Source organism: Misgurnus anguillicaudatus, chromosome 3, assembly GCF_027580225.2.
Source record: "Misgurnus anguillicaudatus chromosome 3, ASM2758022v2, whole genome shotgun sequence".
In the NCBI taxonomy this organism is placed as follows: domain Eukaryota; kingdom Metazoa; phylum Chordata; class Actinopteri; order Cypriniformes; family Cobitidae; genus Misgurnus; species Misgurnus anguillicaudatus.
The window spans coordinates 38,941,921-38,961,750 of record NC_073339.2 but is presented as its reverse complement, the minus strand read 5'-3'; the positions used below and the strand labels follow the sequence as shown (position 1 = coordinate 38,961,750).

General features: G+C 39.3%; 2 protein-coding genes across 2 annotated transcripts; one reads left to right on the top strand and one right to left on the bottom strand.

Annotated features, from left to right (window-relative positions):
* The first annotated feature begins 11,036 nt into the window (after nucleotides 1-11,036).
* saraf (store-operated calcium entry-associated regulatory factor) lies at nucleotides 11,037-14,708 on the top strand. Its single transcript, XM_055205856.2, has 6 exons — nucleotides 11,037-11,291; nucleotides 12,370-12,548; nucleotides 12,630-13,083; nucleotides 13,169-13,376; nucleotides 13,575-13,675; nucleotides 13,796-14,708. The coding sequence occupies exons 1-6, from the start codon at nucleotides 11,216-11,218 to the stop codon at nucleotides 13,819-13,821; spliced, it is 1,044 nt and encodes a 347-aa protein (XP_055061831.1). The 5' UTR covers nucleotides 11,037-11,215; the 3' UTR covers nucleotides 13,822-14,708.
* A 290-nt stretch (nucleotides 14,709-14,998) lies between these two features.
* On the bottom strand, nucleotides 14,999-19,247 carry LOC141363523 (uncharacterized). Its single transcript, XM_073866141.1, has 5 exons — nucleotides 18,676-19,247; nucleotides 18,490-18,576; nucleotides 17,477-17,619; nucleotides 16,615-17,381; nucleotides 14,999-16,517 (listed from the first exon to the last, which is right to left on the bottom strand). The coding sequence occupies exons 1-5, from the start codon at nucleotides 18,781-18,783 to the stop codon at nucleotides 15,163-15,165; spliced, it is 2,460 nt and encodes an 819-aa protein (XP_073722242.1). The 5' UTR covers nucleotides 18,784-19,247; the 3' UTR covers nucleotides 14,999-15,162.
* Nucleotides 19,248-19,830: the final 583 nt, after the last annotated feature.

Below are 19,830 nucleotides of genomic sequence, written 5' to 3'. Positions count from 1 at the left end.
TGTCTATCACCATGCCAAACATCAGACTTATTTACAGCAGCATTTTAAAGTTATCGTCCCATAAACTTGGCATTTTTGACAATACAGTTAATAGACATTGCATTTTAACCAAATTTGAGGTGCTATATCTCAGTTGTCCTCTGGGGTGAGTTTAATATTTCAATGCAGCGTCACAGTCAGTGCTCCTGTCTATCACCATGCCAAACATCAGACCTATTTACTGCAGCATTTTAAAGTTATGGTCACATAAACTTGCCATTTTTGACAATACAGTTAATAGACATTGCATATTTACAATTTTTGAGCTGCTATATCTCAGTTGCCCTCTGGGGTGCGTTTAATATTTCAATGCAGCGTCACACTCAGTGCTCCCGTCTATCAATATACCAAAAATCAGAATAATTTACCACAGCATTTTTAAGTTATGTCCCCTAAACTTGGGCATTTTTGACAATACAGTTACAGACATTGCATTTTAACCATATTTGTGGTGCTATATCTCAGTTGTCCTCTAGGGTGCGTTTAATATTTCAATGCAGGGTCACAGTCAGTGCTCCTGTCTATCACCATGCCAAACATCAGACTTATTTACAGCAGGATTTTAAAGTTATGGTCCCATAAACTTGGCATTTTTGACAATACAGTTAATAGACATTGCATTTTAATCATATTTGTGGTGCTATATCTCAGTTGTCCTCTGGGGTGCGTTTAATATTTCAATGCAGGGTCACAGTCAGTGCTCCTGTCCATCACCATGCCAAACATCAGACTTATTTACAGCAGCATTTTAAAGTTATCGTCCCATAAACTTGGCATTTTTGACAATACAGTTAATAGACATTGCATTTTAACCAAATTTGAGGTGCTATATCTCAGTTTTCCTCTGGGGTGCGTTTAATATTTCAATGCAGGGTCACAGTCAGTGCTCCTGTCTATCACCATGCCAAATATCAGACTTTTTTACAGCAGCATTTTAAAGTTATGGTCCCATAAACTTGGCATTTTTGACAATACAGTTAATAGACATTGCATTTTAACCATATTTGAGGTGCTATATCTCAGTTGTCCTCTGGGGTGCGTTTAATATTTCAATGCAGGGTCACAGTCAGTGCTCCTGTCTATCACCATGCCAAACATCAGACTTATTTACAGCAGCATTTTAAAGTTATGGTCCCATAAACTTGGCATTTTTGACAATACAGTTAATAGACATTGCATTTTAACCATATTTGTGGTGCTATATCTCAGTTGTCCTCTGGGGTGCGTTTAATATTTCAATGCAGGGTCACAGTCAGTGCTCCTGTCTATCACCATGCCAAACATCAGACTTATTTACAGCAGCATTTTAAAGTTATCGTCCCATAAACTTGGCATTTTTGACAATACAGTTAATAGACATTGCATTTTAACCAAATTTGAGGTGCTATATCTCAGTTGTCCTCTGGGGTGCGTTTAATATTTCAATGCAGCGTCACAGTCAGTGCTCCTGTCTATCACCATGCCAAACATCAGACTTATTTACAGCAGCATTTTAAAGTTATGGTCCCATAAACTTGGCATTTTTGACAATACAGTTAATAGACATTGCATTTTAACCAAATTTGAGGTGCTATATCTCAGTTGTCCTCTGGGGTGCGTTTAATATTTCAATGCAGCGTCACAGTCAGTGCTCCTGTCTATCACCATGCCAAACATCAGACTTATTTACAGCAGCATTTTAAAGTTATGGTCCCATAAACTTGGCATTTTTGACAATACAGTTAATAGACATTGCATTTTAACCATATTTGAGGTGCTATATCTCAGTTATCCTCTGGGGTGCGTTTAATATTTCAATGCAGCGTCACACTCAGTGCTCCCGTCTATCAATATACCAAAAATCAGAATAATTTACCACAGCATTTTTAAGTTATGTCCCCTAAACTTGGGCATTTTTGACAATACAGTTACAGACATTGCATTTTAACCATATTTGTGGTGCTATATCTCAGTTGTCCTCTGGGGTGCGTTTAATATTTTAATGCAGGGTCACAGTCAGTGCTCCTGTCTATCACCATGCCAAACATCAGACTTATTTACAGCAGCATTTTAAAGTTATCGTCCCATAAACTTGGCATTTTTGACAATACAGTTAATAGACATTGCATTTTAACCAAATTTGAGGTGCTATATCTCAGTTGTCCTCTGGGGTGCGTTTAATATTTCAATGCAGGGTCACAGTCAGTGCTCCTGTCTATCACCATGCCAAACGTCAGACTTATTTACAGCAGCATTTTAAAGTTATCGTCCCATAAACTTGGCAATTTTGACAATACAGTTACAGGCATTGCATTTTAACCAAATTTGAGGTGCTATATCTCAGTTGCCCTCTGGGGTGCGTTTAATATTTCAATGCAGCCTCACACTAGGTCCCCCAGTCTATCACCACGCCAAAAATCAGACCTATTTACTGCAGCATTTTAAAGTTATGGTCACATAAACTTGCCATTTTTTGACAATACAGTTACAGGCATTGCATTTTAACCAAATTTGAGGTGCTATATCTCAGTTATCCTCTGGGGTGCGTTTAATATTTCAATGCAGCGTCACACTCAGTGCTCCCGTCTATCATCATGCTAAACATCAGACTTATTTACAGCAGCATTTTAAAGTTATGGTCCCATAAACTTGGCATTTTTGACAATACAGTTAATAGACATTGCATTTTAACCATATTTGAGGTGCTATATCTCAGTTGCCCTCTGGGGTGCGTTTAATATTTCAATGCAGCCTCACACTAAGTCCCCCCATCTATCACCACCCCAAAAATCAGCCCTATTTACTGCAGCATTTTAAAGTTATGGTCACATAAACTTGCCATTTTTTGACAATACAGTTACAGACAGTGCATTTTAACCATATTTGTGGTGCTATATCTCAGTTGTCCTCTGGGGTGTGTTTAATATTTCAAAGCAAATTTGGTTAAAATGCAGTGTCTGTAACTGTATTGTCAAAAATGCCAAGATTATGGGACCATGGCTTTGAAATGCTGCAGTGGATTATTCTGATTTTTGGTGTGCTGATGGGCGGGGGTACTGGGTGTGACACTGCATTGAAATATTAAACGCACCCCAGAGGGCAACTGAGATATAGCACCTCAAATTTGGTTAAAGTGTAATTACTTTAACTGTCTAGTCAAAAATGGCAAGTTTATGGGACCATAACTTTAAAATGCTGCTGTAAATGAGTCTGATTTTTTGTATGGTAATAGGCAGGAGCACTGAGTGTGACGCTGCATTGAAATATTAAACGCACCCCAGAGGCCATCTGAGATATTGCACCTCTAATTTGGTTAAAATGCAGTGTCTGTAACTGTCTTGTCAAAAATGCCAAGTTTATGGGACCATAACTTTAAAATGCTGCTGTAAATTATTCTGATTTTTCAAATGGCGATAGACAGGAGCACTGAGTGTGACTCTGCATTGAATTATTAAACGCACCCCAGAGGCCAACTGAAATATTGCACCTCAAATTTGGTTAGAATGCAGTGTCTGTGACTGTCTTGTCAGGGAGGGCAGGTTTGTGGGACCATAGCTTTGAAATGCTGCTGTGAATAAGTCGGATTTTTGCTATGTTGATGGGCAGGAGCACTGAGTGTGACCCTGCATTGAGATATTGAACGCGCCCCGGAGGCCAACTGAGATATTGCACCTCAAATTTGGTTAAAATGCAGTGTCTGTAACTGTATTGTCAAAAATGCCAAGTTTATGGGACAATAACTTTAAAATGCTGCTGTAAATAAGTCTGATTTTTGCTATGGTGATAGGCAGGAGTACTGAGTGTGACCCTGCATTGAAATATTAAACGCACCCCAGAGGGCAACTGAGATATAGCACCTCAAGTTTGGTTAGGGTGTAGTTACTTTAACTGTCTGGTCAAAAATGGCAAGTTTATGGGACCATAACTTTAAAATGCTGCTGTAAATTATTCTGATTTTTGCTATGCTGATAGGCAGGAGCACTGAGTGTGACCCTGCATTGAGATATTAAACGCACCCTAGAGGCCAATTAAGATATTGCACCTCAAATATGGTTAAAATGCAGTGTCTGTAACTGTCTTGTCAAAAATGGCAAGTTTATGGGACCATAACTTTAAAATGCTGCTGTGAATTATTCTGGTTTTTGGTATGGTGATAGGCACTGAGTGTGACTGTGCATTGAAATATTAAACGCAGCCCAGAGGGCAACTGAGATATAGTACCTCAAATTTGATTAAAGTGCAATTAATTTAACTGTCTTGTCAAAAATGCCCAAGTTTATGGGACCATAACTTTAAAATGCTGCTGTAAATAAGTCTGATTTTTGGTATGGTGATAGGCAGGCTGAGTGTGACCCTGCATTGAAATATTAAACGCACCCCAGAGGGCAACTGAGATATAGCACCTCAAATATGGTTTAAAATGCAATGTCTATTAACTGTATTGTCAAAATTACCAAGTTTATGTGACCATAACTTTAAAAAGCTGCTGTAAATAAGTCTGATTTTTGGCATGGTGATAGACGTTTGGACTCAGTGTGACCCTGCATTGAAATATTAAACACACCCCAGAGGGCAACTGAGATATTGCATCTCAAATATGGTTAAAATGCAGTGTCTGTAACTGTAATGTCAAAAATGCCAAGTTTATGGGACCATAACTTTAAAATGTTCCTGTAAATAAATCAGATTTTTTTCACGAGGATAGACAGCAGCACTGGGTGTGACCCTGCAGTGAAAGTTTAAACGCACCCCAGAAAGCAGCTCAGATATAGTGCCAACAACTGAGCTGACAATGCAATTCGTCTTTAAAGTAATTTGAGAGTGCTATGTAATGAGAAATAATTTGTTTAATAAATGCACATTGAGTTCGATGTTGTGTCATCACTTCTGGTAAAGTATAAACAGCTATAAGAAGTATCAGAATCAAAATTAGCTTTATTTGCCAATTATTCACACATGCACAAAGAAATGTATTTGAATTTGGTACTTACAGACAAACAGTATATAGATAAACAGCAAATAGCAACATTTAATGTAAAATTTGAAATTAAAACAAATAATATAGATAAGAAGCAGGTGAGAGAGTTATTTACAAGTATCTATGAGTGCTGTATATAGAACTGTATATAATGTATATTGTACTGTGTGTTTGCGCAGTTTACCCTGTTGAACCCTAGCGTGGGATATTGCACTATACAATACTGCATTTTAAAACAGCAAGGTCGGAGCAAATCTGCTACTGTAACTGCTTAAGGTGAAGATGTCTTGTGGAAAAAAAATTCTGGCACAGTAAATTTGAAAATGTTGAGAGGGAGTGATAGGGGCTCTTCAGGAAATCTACTCTCATCTCCACAGTTTGAAGCAACAGGCTCTCTAAGCTTCTGTATGTATAGATTCATCATTTCTGGAGTCATCTGCAAACTTCAAACAAACACGCATTAGCAAGCACGCACCCGCGCACACACACTCGCACACGCGTGCGCGCGCGCGCCGCACGCACACACACACACACACACACACACACACACACGCCCGCGCACACACACACAGCCCGCGCACACACACACAGCCCGCGCGGCCCCACACACATACACACCCTCGCGCACTCTCTCTCTCTTTCTCACACACACACACACACACACACACACACACACACACACACACACACACACACACACCCGCGTGCTCACACACACACAAATGCACGCACCCGCGAGCACACGCATACTCGCAAGCACGCCCGCGCGCGCACACACACACACACACACAGACGCACATCCACACACACGCATATCCACACACACACACACACACACACACACACACACACACACACACACACACACACACACACACACACACACACGCAAGCACCCACACAAACATCACAAAGACATATATATTAAGATGATCCATTAATGCAATCCAAAGATGACACGTTTAACAATGTAAATTTACAACATATTAGTGTATCTTTACATTCTGACTATCCGTGTTCTTTCATAACTCTGTTATTCTGTTTATTTTCAAATGTATATTACTCTCACAGTAACAAAAGAAACATGATCACTCAAAACAGCACGAATAAGAGATATTGCGCTACGGTCCCTAAGCTGTGCGTGAAAAAGAAACTGCAAACGCGGAAGGGTCGCGTCTTTTAAGGTGGAACGAAAAGCGTCAATAAGAAGCTGCGAATAAGAAGCTAGATTCAGCCTCGTGGAGTTTACGCTGTATACGGACCTCACTATGCCCGAAGCAGAAGAGACAACTAAAGTTAAGTTGTTTAATTACCTCCTTGGAGAGAGAGGGAGGGAACTTTTAGCAACGCTGACAAGTAGTGATACATCTGCGAGGAGGACAGTGAGTACAATGATGACGCTGTTTGATAAACATTGCAATCCGCAACTGAATGAGACTGTGGAGCGTTATAAGTTTTTTGTTAGAGACCAAGGACAAGACGAAAATATTGATAGATATGTCACAGATTTAAGGGTATTGGCCAGCACATGCAATTTTGGTGACATTAAGGACTCGCTAATAAGAGACCGCATTGTGTGTGGCACACAGAGCCCTGCGATGAGGGAAAGACTGTTAAGGGAAGAAAACTTAACGCTGGATAAGTGCATGCAAATATGCAGAGCTGCAGAACTGTCAAAAGAGAACAGCAAAACCATACAAGGTAAAACGGTGGAAGAGATACATACAATGAAGAAAAATCCTAGAAGAGACAAAAAGGAGGAGATTAACTGTAACTTTTGTGGCAACATACATGAGAAAAATAAACACAGATGTCCAGCCTATGGAAAGAAGTGTAAAAAATGTGGAAAGGAGAACCACTTTGCTGCAAAATGCAAGTCCAGGTTTGAGAAAAGCAAGAAAGGCAGACAGGTACACACAATTTCAGAATCAAGTGAGTCATGTGAGGACATCATGACAATAACAGACATCAGTGAAAGACAAGAGACAATAAATCAAGTAAAAGAAGCACACAGCAAAAGTCAACATCTCTATGCAGGTATGTTGTTGGACAAAAAGCTAGTTAACTTTCAGATAGACTGTGGTGCTACTTGTAATGTTATCCCAATGCAACTGGTAAACCCAAATATACAATTGGATAACACAGAGAAAATACTTGTCATGTACAACAAAAGCAAATTACGACCACTTGGAAAATGTAAAGTCAAACTCCGAAATCCGAGAAATGATAAACTATATAGACTTGAGTTTCAAGTGGTGGACCAGGAGGACAAGATCCCGCTACTGGGAAGAAAAGCTAGCGAAGCCATGAAGTTGATCAAAGTGCAGTATGAGAACATACTGGCGATTGACAGTATAGTGAAAACACAATGTACAGACAAAACAAAGGACAACAGTGGGCACCTGACTAATATGGAGACTATAAAAACAGAGTTCAGTGATGTTTTCACAGGAGTTGGCTGCCTAGAAGGGGAGTACAACATTGAAATAGACAAAAGTGTACCACCAGTAAAACTGCCTAAACGCAGAGTGCCTGTTGCAATGATGACCCCACTCAAAGAGGAACTAAAGAATCTTGAAAGACAAGAAATCATAGCACCCGTGGAAAACAGCACTGACTGGATAAGCAGTATGGTTTTAGTGACAAAACCAAATGGAAAGCCAAGGATCTGTATAGACCCCAAACCACTGAATAGAGCACTAAAAAGGAGCCATTTTCCTCTTCCGACCATAGATGATGTTCTGCCAGGACTCTCAAAAGCAAAAGTATTCACAGTTTGCGATGTAAAGCATGGATTTTGGCATGTAAAACTAGATGAAGAGTCCAGTTACCTCACCACATTTGCAACACCATTCGGACGGTATCGTTGGCTCAGGATGCCAATGGGCATAAGCCCAGCGCCGGAGGTTTTCCAAAGGAAACTCATGCAAGCACTAGAGGGCTTACCAGGTTTGTATATCATTGCGGATGATATACTGGTCACGGGGGAAGGTGACACACAAGAGGAGGCTAGAGGGCTTACCAGGTTTGTATATCATTGCGGATGATATACTGGTCACGGGGGAAGGTGACACACAAGAGGAGGCAGACAAAGATCATGAGAAAAACCTGAGATGTTTTCTAACGAGGTGCAGACAAAAAGACATTAAACTCAATGTAGACAAGTTTAAACTAAGAAGAGAGTCTGTACCCTACATTGGACACTTACTGACAGCAGAAGGCCTCCGCATTGACCCGGAGAAAGTGCGGGCAGTGCGGGAGTTGCCGAGGCCTACGGATATTAAGGGGGTACAGAGACTTGTAGGTATGCTTAACTACCTCTCAAAGTTCTGTGATCATCTTTCTGATGACTGTGAAGTTTTGAGACAACTAACTCACAAGGAGAACATGTGGGAATGGACGGAGGTGCACGAGACAGCTGTAAAAGATTAAAAGACAAAATAACAAACGCACCACTTCTCAAGTACTATGACCAACATGAGGAGTTAACCCTACAATGTGATGCTTCAGAGACAGGACTAGGAGCTGCCCTGACACAGAAAGGTAAACCTGTGGCATTTGCGAGCAGAGCGCTAACACCCACAGAAAGGGGTTATGCACAGATAGAAAAAGAGTGTTTGGCCATAGTGTTCGGAATGGAAAAGTTTCATCAATATACTTATGGTAGAAAAGTGACTGTTCAAAGTGACCCTAAGCCACTGGAGAATATTGTGAGAAAACCGCTACTTAGTGCACCAAAGAGACTACAGAGAATGTTACTCAGGCTGCAGAAATATGACATTAACGTGATCTATGTGCCGGGCCGAGACATGCTACTAGCGGACACACTAAGCAGAGCTTATTTACCTGACAGCAATCAGGGAACCACAGAGGCAGATCTAGAAACTGTCAACATGATTACCTACTTACCAATCTCTACAGAAAGACTGTCAGCGATTCGCGAGGCAACAAGGGAAGACACAAAGTTGTAGGAAGTGATTAAGTTGATTCTTACAGGATGGCCAAAGAACAAAAAAGACATTGAGCAAAACATTCAACACTATTTTGCTTTTCAGGATGAGCTGAGCTTTCATGATGGCATAGTTTTTAGGGGAGAAAGAGCTGTTATTCCTGACACACTAAGAGCAGACCTGACCAGCCGCATACACTCTACACATCTGGGAGTGGAAGGTTGCCTCAGACGAGCACGCGAGTGCGTGTACTGGCAAGGGATGACGGAGCAAATAAAGACGTTTATTTCCAAATGTGACATCTGCAGGTCAGTAGATCCCAAGCAACAAAAAGAGACATTACATCCCCATGACATTGCTTACAGACCCTGGGCTAAGGTAGGAACTGATTTGTTTTCTTGGCATGGAAAAAACTACCTAGTAGCCGTGGACTATTATTCAAATTTTTGGGAGGTTGATTACTTACCGGACACCAAAAGTACAACAGTGATTCACAAATTGAAAGCACACTTTGCTCGTCAGGGGATTCCAGATGTGCTCATCTCGGATAACGGACCGCAGTACTCATCACAGGACTTTAAAAAGTTCAGCGAAAAGTGGGAATTTGTGCACAGAACATCGTCACCCAGGTACCCACAAAGCAATGGGAAGGCGGAGTCAGCTGTTAAAACAGCAAAACGTCTTATGCAGAAAGCTGCGGCTGCTGGACAGGATCCATACTTAGCCCTACTGGACCATCGCAACACACCGAGCCAAGGTCTCGACACCAGTCCAGCGCAGAGACTTCTCAGCAGGAGGACCCGGACCCTTCTTCCTACTAAAGATACATTATTGAAGCCTAAAGTGTCAAACAACAAACAGGGACTGATTGCAAACAGCCAAAGACTGGAGAAATACTACAACCGCACAGCAAAAGACTTGGACTATCTCACATCAGGGGACAGTGTTCGAGTCCAACCATTTGAGCCTTGTAAAACTTGGAAAACAGCTAGAGTGATTAGACCAGTGAGTCCCAGATCTTATGAGGTTGAGTTGGAGTCGGGCAGTGTCTTGAGGAGAAACCGTCGCCATCTCCGGCGCAACTATTGCCCACCCTCAACATCTGCACAAACTGGGGTGTTAACAAACACACAAACTGTGGCTGCTGAATGTGGTCAGGGTAGCGATCAAAGCACTGTTACTACGAGGTCGGGTCGTCAGGTTAAAATGCCTACCTATTTGAGGGATTATACTGTGTGAGATTATTAGTTGACATGTTTTGTCATTTTCTAAGTAGCAGTTGCACTGTAAAAAAAAAAAAAGAAAAAAAAAAGTAAATGAATAAGTGATTGCTAATTTGTAAGGAAATTTATGTTTTAATAAGTTCACAAATTATGCACTTGAAGTCAATGTAATAAGAGGACATTATATAACTTTGGTTTTGAACATAGGAAAAGATAATTACAGGCATTTTCTGAAGCAGTCATGTTAATTGTGTTTACAAAGAAAATGTTAATTTTGAGTTAATGTTTACATCTGAAGGTACAAAGAAAATGTTAATTTTGTTTAGAAAAAAAAAAAGAAAAAAAAAGAGAAAGGATGTAACAAGTGGATTGTTAGTTTTCCTGTCTTGTTCCCAAGGGGACAGATTTGAGTGATGCACGAAGGGAAGTGAGTGTCGTACAGACAGAGAACTAGGTTCTGACACTTGTAATGTTGTTATGCACATGTGACAAATAAAGTAAGCAAGGATACTGCTTTAATCGTCCATTCTGTATAGTTGATAAACAGAACAGAATGAAACAGGTTCCGTTACTGCGCATGCACAAATAGTTACAAATGCCCCTCTTGCAAAAAGATCGTCTTTTTTAAGTCTTTAACGATTAATGATACGCTGTTTTTACTGAAGACAAGATTTCCATCGCTAGATCCACAGTAATAGAACTGCACTGTCTTGTTCATTTTGACGCAGCGATGCGCAGACCGATCGGGGTATGACATCAAAGTACCGTTAGAACGATTGGTGACTCGCTCTCGCGATACTTTAAAGTCATAACCTGGTCGGTCTGCGCAGCGCTGCAACACACAGGGGCAACAAAAGGCAACGCCACTGATCTATAACACGGAAGCGGAAGTATGATAACAATGATGCTGCGTTGAACTGTCAATTTCATGCTGTTTACATCAGAAATTATCTGACTAAAAGCCACGTACATACATACCCACATTGACACAGTTCACGCTTCAAACTCAAGGATCGCGAAAGTTTTTGTTCAACATATCGAGGAAAATGAAGAGCACTGTAGTTTTATTGCTGCACTTTTTACTGATGCCTCACATCATCAACTGCTGGAATGATGGTACCGGTAAGTTATCTTTTATATGAAACCTAATCATGATAATACAGTCAAAATCCTCCGTGTAGCGGAGTCATTGCTGTAACGTTAAGTTGTATGAGTAAATTAAGTTGTGCTCGCGCTGTGTTAGTTATCTATTCTTAGCTTTTTGTTTATTTTTGTACTATATCTTCGCCTTATTTATGACACTAATGTGCACATGTGGTTGATCTTGTCAACATACAAAGAAATACAATGGTTGTTTTCTTTAATTTGAATTGTCTTTGATATTTTACATGACTTCCGGAGCTTTTTGTGATACTAAACATTTGGGGGTGTGGCTAATATTATAATGGAAAGTGTCAGAATATTTTAATTCACCATGATAATCATGATTATAATATGCTTATAATATAACATGATTATGAAAAAAATCTGTCTCAAGTCTGCCAAATGTAAATAGTTTTACTGTAGATGGTTTGATATCCATCTTTTAAAGGAGTAGTTTATCCAAAAATAAAAATTCTGTCATTTACTATTCCTCAAGTTGTTACAAACCTGTTTAAATTTCATCGTACTGCTGAACACAAAGGAAAGTACCTGTAATCAAGCAGTAAGCAGAAGCACCATTGTTTTCCATAGTAGGAAAACAAAATGCTATGGAAATCAACAGTGCCCAAAAACATTTTGGTTACAAACATTGCACAAAATATCTTCTTTTGTGTTCAGCAGAAGAAAGAAATTTATATAGGTTTGGAACAACTCGAGGATGAGTAAATGATGACAGAAATTAAATTTTTGGGTGAACTATCCCATTAAGTGCATCCCTTTGTGCCTCTCCAACAGAAAAATTATGATATAAAACCTTCTAAAACTTAAAATTTGATTTAAACAAAACATATAGTAGCCTTATTATATTGACGTTTAATTACACAGAATTTATGATAAATTAATGTATTTTTTTATAAAATGTCATAAAACTTCGGCCCCCCTGCACAATTTTGCAGCCCTCCATGGGGCCACGGATCCCAGTTTGAGAACCAGTGCTTCAAGTAACCATGAAATTTGATTATAGTTTTCAACTGTGTATCTTCCAATGCTTCAACAGATGCTGTGTTACTGCGTGATGTTCAGGTGCTCACCCTTTACAGAGGTCGATACACCACAGCACGTCGCTCCAGTCCTGTTCTCCAGCTTCAGTGTATCGGGGGATCTGCTGGCTGTGGATCATTCGTTATGGATGTGGTCCAGTGTTACAACAAAGGATGGGATGGCATAGACGTTCAGGTAAACCCCTAACTGCCCACTGCTGATCTTATCAAAATGCATAAAAGTCAATCTCTTAACTGTTTTTTCCTCTCTTTGTAGTGGGAGTGCAAATCCGACATGGACAACTGGTACAGGTTTGGCCGTGTGGAGGTCTCCTGTGAGGGTTACACCAGTCCCAATGACCCATATGTGCTGAAGGGTTCGTGCGGTCTGGAATACACGTTGGAGCTCACGGCAGAAGGAAAGCAACAGCAAGGTCGTGACTCCCAGGGCTCATCTGGCTTTTCAGGCTTTTTCCAAGGCTTTTCCGATCATAAACCTCACCAGAGTGGAGGCCAGTATAAGCAGTCTGATGGTGATGGAGTGAGCGGGATTATAGTGCTAGGTTTCTTTTTGCTGTTGGCTTACGGTGTATACAAGATGTTTCTATGCAGCCCTACTCAAGGCCATCAAGGTTTTCCCCGCGATGACTCTCAAGGTTTCGGCGGGGCGTGGGATAACAGCCATGGTGCCGGACCACCTCCTCCTGGATTTAAGCCTGATTTTTACACAGGTAATATAAAAAATGAAAGATCCTAGCAAACATTACAAGTTCAGAGCATATAAGGTGAAATGGTGTCTGTGGATTCTCTTTGCAGACCAGACCAGCTCTGGCCCAGTCCCTGGTCCTGGCCCAGCTCCTGGTCCTGGCTATGGCTTTTCTGATGAATACACCAGACCTCAGACAGACTCTTGGACCGGTTTCAACGGTGGACGCCGAACTGGAGGTGGTGGTGGTGGCGGTGGTGGATTCTGGCCTGGAATGGGAGCCGGTTCAATTCTGGGATACTTGTTTGGGAATCAGAGGTTAGTTAATGTCTTCACATAACATCAGTTTACTCATTTACTTTTATCAGCACCACTGACTATTAACCATAGTATTGAAATGACTGATTTCACAATACATTAATCGCCATTTGAGAATTGGGTCAAAGGGTTAAAATCATGGTTGTTGGCTATCCTGTATATTTAGATCTTCATCTAATTTTTTGGGTTTAATCTCAGACGCCAGCCACACATGGGACCATCTTACACCACAGGACCATCTTACACCAGCAGACCTTCTCCAAAACCAAAAACAAGTTCAGGGACACGCACTGCATCAGGTACATTATTAGTGCAAACTATATAAACTCTATTATGGATGTCAGAAGTTTATCTGAACAAAAATTAATTATTTATTTATTTTAGAGGTCTGATAAAATTATGTTTGTTTTTTGATGCAGGTTTCGGAGGAACTAAAAAAAGATGATTGAAGATAAGATGTATGGAGGATTTAAGAGTGCCACTTTTAAATAAAATGAGAAATCAGTTTAATAAATCAAACATATAAATTTAAGACCTTGCATGTGTTTGAACTCGATTAGTTTGTTTCTAGTTTCTTTCATGCTGAGGTTAACTATAGTAGTTAGTGAAAAATTATGTGTCTCCTTGATGCCAATGACAAATGGCATTTTCTTTTTGTTTTTATTTACTGAATTTTTATTTTTAATACACAAAGACGATGCATAAAAGTAAAATGTGTTGTAAATTAATGTTGAATTTAAGGCCAACTATAGATTATACCAATGCACATACTGACAAAAATTGCCAGCATACGGCCCATAATTTGTATCCAATCAGCTATCCTCTAGAATAAAAATGCCCCCTCATCATCTGCAGTTCACTGACAAAATTATTGTTGTTACTGGACAAATTTTTTATTGTTTTGTGTTAGTATAAGTATGCAATGGAACAGATGGTTGTCATGTATTTAATATATGGATTTATTCATCTTTTCATTCATTTATTTTTTTGCTTTTAAGATGGTTGTGAAACATTTTGGGACGCATTGCTTTTCCCCACTTTCACCAGCAGAGGTCCTTGTAGAACTCTGAATTGAAAAACTTTGAGTAATGAATCTTTATGCAATTGTGCAAATCACTAAACTATCACATGGTATTTAATGCCAGGTCTGCAATTCAAGTTCTTTTATTAGAAATAATTATTATTAGGAATAAGACTATAATAATTAAAGTGTTTAGCTCAAATGATTTGAAAGAATGCAAACTTACTGTATGGGGAGGGTTATTTAAGAAATAAAATGTTAAATGGCTTTATTTCCTATTGTTCTGATAATAAAGCACTTATTTTGGAGAACTTTTGCTTGTTATCACTGTCTTGTTCTGAAGTACAAGTTGTAAATTTATGAAAAGTTGTATATTCTAGAAATATAAATGCACTATGGGTGTTGAGTTTATAGGGTATAGGGTGGGGTTAATGTTGTTTTTGCACACCTCCCTACAAATGGATTGTTGCTCTCCTTAAAATTTCCTTTTATTTATAAAATTATTTTTTTCTTAATGTATAAAACTCCATCTGCATGAATAGAAGGGTCTGCTACCTTTAGGATGGTCACGTTTCAGAAGAAATACTCTAAACCAAGTCAGTTAATGCACAAAAAAGTATTTATTATTTGTTATTGAACAGGAAAACAACTATATACAGAAATATTTACAAAAAATGAAATGCACAAAAGAGATAAGTCTAAGTCTTAGTACATTCAAAGTAAAGAGGAGGTCTATTAAATTTAATACTGTTCTACTCAGGTCTTTCATTTAAAACAAAAGACATTTCTTAGGGACTGTCTCATCCGAGACAGGAAGTTGCGGCACTTTTCTTTCACCGTCAGGTTTGGATAAACTGGGATGGCGAAATCTTCAGTTTGGTCAGTCTTCTGATTCCACCCACCAAGCACCGTGTAGTCAAGAATGACCGCAGACACAACCGTTGTGAGATAGTTTACTGACATCTCATGATCCTGCCATGCTGCCCTCAAGTAGCCCTTATCTTTCACAATGGCATGAGCTTCATTTACAATCCGAAGAACGATCTCATCTTCATTGTGAAACAGCTGTTGGATGTTTTTAACAACATGAACTCTTGCCAGATTTCCCAGTTCTTGAACCAGTTTGTTGAAAAGAACATCATAAAGGTAGAGCCCAGGAACACTGATGTTATATGTACTCTGAAGTGTGGTGAGCAGGCCATCGATGACGCTCTCTATGAAGTGCTGTGGCAAAATGAAACCCTGGGGGTTGGCAGCTGGCAGTTCAGCAGCTCTAAATGAGGACGTTTCTTCTTTCACGGTTTCTTCCCGACACCGTTTTTCTCTCCGACCTTGGCCTTTACGTTTGTTCTTTAACTTCCGACGGCATTTACCAGTGGGAGCTCGAGACTGGTGAAGTGAATTCTCAAGCTGTGGTGGTGAATCAGTGGGAGCGGGATTTGTATGCTCAACCTCTATGTCCACTCTTGATTGAGGGGATTCTGCGTGTATTTTAGCCTTTGAGCTGTATACCTTTGTAGGCTCTGGTGTAGCAGACTTCGATGAACTTTTCAAAAGTTCTTCCAGCTCCCAATCAAGTGAATCTTCATCATCTAGCAGTAAATCAGTGGGAGCTGAAGATTCACCAGGTAAATGCACAACTTTTTTAGGCTCTGGAGTACCAAGCTTAGTTGAGCATACCAAACGTTCTAATTCATCCAGCTCCTGATCAAGCAAATCAAGGTCGAGCATTTTCCTAGTGGGAGTTGAAGATTTCTCAGGTAAATTCATATGCTCTGAGACATTGTATGATTTAAGGGGCTCCTGTTGTATTTGAGCACTTAAGCTGAAGACTTTTGTAGGCTCTGGAGTAACAGGCTTTTGTAAACATCTTAAAAGTTCTTCCAGCTCCTCATCAAGATCCAGCAGCGCATCCATAGAAGATGAAGATCTGCCATGTATCTCCTCAAGCTGTACATCCTCTGCTGTCTCAAGGGATTCTGCCTGAATTTCGAGACTTGGGTTGAACACGTTCTCGGGCTCCGGGTTAGCAGGTTTAGGTGAACTTCCCCAAACTTCTGGTCGCTCAGGCTCCTCACGGCGGCTAGCAACATTAAAATACTGGGCCAATGACTTTTTACCTAAAACAAAAGCATCAATTAATGACCGTTGCAAAAACAATTTGCTATAATAATTACACACAATGATATCAGAGGGATAAAATCACTTCTACTGTACCTTGCCTGACTATCTCAGCACTGATCAATGGATCTTCGATGGCGTCACTGATTTTATTCATGCCGATGTCTGTCACTATTTTGGTGAGCGCGTTCAGAGAGGTTTTTTCTCCGTTGGTCATGGTCTCCAGTCCGCATGACTGCCAGATTTCCTCCATGTTGCTGGGGCCATCTTGAAGCAGGATGTCTGGCAATCCCATGAATAATCCTACATGGTTCTTCGCTGCCTGCTGAAAGAAGTGATGAAGCACGGACCAGTAGAATTCCCAGGATGAGGAGTTCTCGGAAACGTCAGAGCACAGGTATTTGGGAGGATATGCCTTGCCCATGTCGTTGTCAAGAAGTTCCTGGTAAACGCAGCCCAGTAGATCCGCAGTAAACATATAGATTGTCTCCCTGCTGATGCTGTTTCCTGAAGTCATCTGGCTGCTTGCTGACCCTTCGGCATCTGACCGAACTGATGCATTTTTGCTGTGCAAGCAATCCATCATGCACAGAAAAATGTTCACCCCAATCATTTTTGCCTCTTCAGTGGATCTGTTTAAGATCTCACCACTGTTCATCTTTATCCACTCGCCAGCCTTCTTCTGGTGCAATTGGGCCTCCTTTTTCATGCAGTCCTCTTCTATCAGGCAGAGAAGTAGAGCAGGAAGGACCACATCCATGCACAACATTCGTACCCACTCCACAGTCTGCTGAACCATATGACACATGCTCCTCTTGGAAATGTGCTTTTCTTTAAGCGTTCTCTTGATGATTTTGCGAGACCTAAAATCAAACAATTTTTTTAATGTTGTTGGTGTCGGTAGATAAACATTTGGCTTTTCTGTTCTATAGATTCAGTACACAAGAATTCAACATACTTTTTGGGGACCTCAGTGAAGATTTCATGAATGCTCCATGCTGCTGGTAGCTGAGGCTCGGTGGTTATATTGTGTGCCATCGATGACTGGAAAGTGGTTTCTCCATAAGGAGTTCCCAGGTTTAAAGCTTGTTGAGCTTGGACCTGAGCAGACAATGACAATATACAAGCATGCATAAATATAGTTACTACAGGTATATGCAGTGTTCAAATTGAGGCGGGGCTGGGGTGGTCCTGGACCTTCTATAAGTATTAAGGGACCCCCTATAAGGCATACTCTCCATTATTTGTTATTATTTATTTGCAATAAATGTAAACTTGTAAGTGCGCCTCACACGTTTTCTGAAGGAATTGTTAGATTTAAGATTGGTTTAGGAGCTTTTAAAAAAATTATTCTCAAACTATTATTCACACTAGTTTGAGGGATAAAACTGGTTACCCATATGGTAAAAAAATAAAATTCTTTGGCTAAAAATATGTTTTAAATATATGCTAAGTACATTTTCCAGAAAGTAAAGCTTAATTAAATATTTTTCTTAATTTGACAATTTCTTTTGTTTTAACCTTCATATATTAACATATATTTCAAGATGTATTTCAGGTTTACAGGTTTAAAACAACGTTTTTCTTCCACTGTGATGTGAATATAAATGCTTTGAAATATTTTTTTTAAATATACAAAAATGGCCAAAAAATAAATTGGTCAAAAATACATTTTTGTAAACATATTTCAAAAAAATTAGCAAACTTCAATCAAATACAATCACTAAAAGCTTTATTTCACTGGGGAAAATAGCCCCTGACCGAACAGCAACAGAATGTTCAAGATATGTTTGTTGACGTTTCTAAGGGTGGTTGCTAAGGATGCTCCAGGCGCAGTGCGCTTTTATCTCGAATAAAATCACTAAAACTAACAATTTTAAAAACATGGCATATCTACATTACTTTCTAAACTACCAAACATAATTTATGTATAATACATTTAAATTTAAATAAATTTAAATTTGTTCTTACCTTGGAATTAATTGGTGAAAGCGAAGTTCTTTCCAGTTCAAAAACGCTCAGGTCAGCATCAATAAGATGATCGACATGGGCGATCGGCTAAGGAGTGTTAAAAAAATACGTTTACCAATTTTGTTTCTTTCAAGCTACCAAACATAACATACATATATCTCTCATTTAATTTAAATGTGTACTTACCTTGCCACAATTGGAAGGAAGTGGAGTTCTTCCCGATTTAAAAACGCTCAGGTCATCGACCTTGGCGATTGGTTGGAGGAAATAAGGCTTTGAAAAATATTTTTCCATTTTCTGTCTGCAAGACGCAAGTAAGCACGAGCTGAGCAAAAGTAGAAATAGAATTGTGAGTGCGTCATCGGTTTTTATAAGCGAGATGACGTCAGTGATATCCCTAATGTAATATAATGTAAAGTTCACTTACCTGCAGCTCAAGACAAACTAAAAATGTGATATAAAAAATTCACAATAAGAAAGAACCTTAATTTTTATATATCATGTAGATTAAATTACCTGTGTTTATTTTATAAATCTTTCAACAAATCCGTGTGTAACACTGTCTCTCGATGCACTGTCTTCATTGTGGCAATTGTATAATTTACCATAGTGCCATCTAGAGGCTTTACACGATAACAGGCACAATTAGAGAATATTTTCTACATTGTCAAAAGCAAATTTGATCAAACGGACTTGCTGTAGGGAAACAACAAAGGGAGGCTGTTTCTTTTAGTTGCTACCTGTTTACCATTTTTCCCATTAACATTATAAATTCATTGAAATCATTTGAGAAATGTAAACGTTATTGTTTATCCAGAAAAGGCGAAGCTTCATCTTTCACTTGTATGAGTGTTTATAGTTGACTCATGGCAGCTCCGTTGACGAATCACAGCAACGGACCAAAGGGCTCAATGCGTGAGCTATGCTTTATTATGTCTGTATTGTGCTTTTATATTTATCATAATATCATTGTTTTATTGTATTGCCTTTCAACGTCCAATATCTTAAAATAATACTTGAATGATTATTATGCCATGTATACCTATAATGCGGATAGGCTATTAGGCCTAGTGAATAAAGGGGTAATATAGTATTTATTTACAGTATGATATTATATTATATTGTATATTTTTAAAGATAAATTCGATTTTTTTTTAAAACAAATTTTGTAATTTAAACAAATTGATCAAAATGTATAACTAGTTTGCAGGATTTTATGTGAATTATGTGCACAACCCAAAAATATCAATTTATATATGATATTCTGGTGAATGTGTCAGGATTACACAGACTGAAGCTAAGTGCAGACAGTGCTGACTCTTCATTGAAGTCTTTATTAAA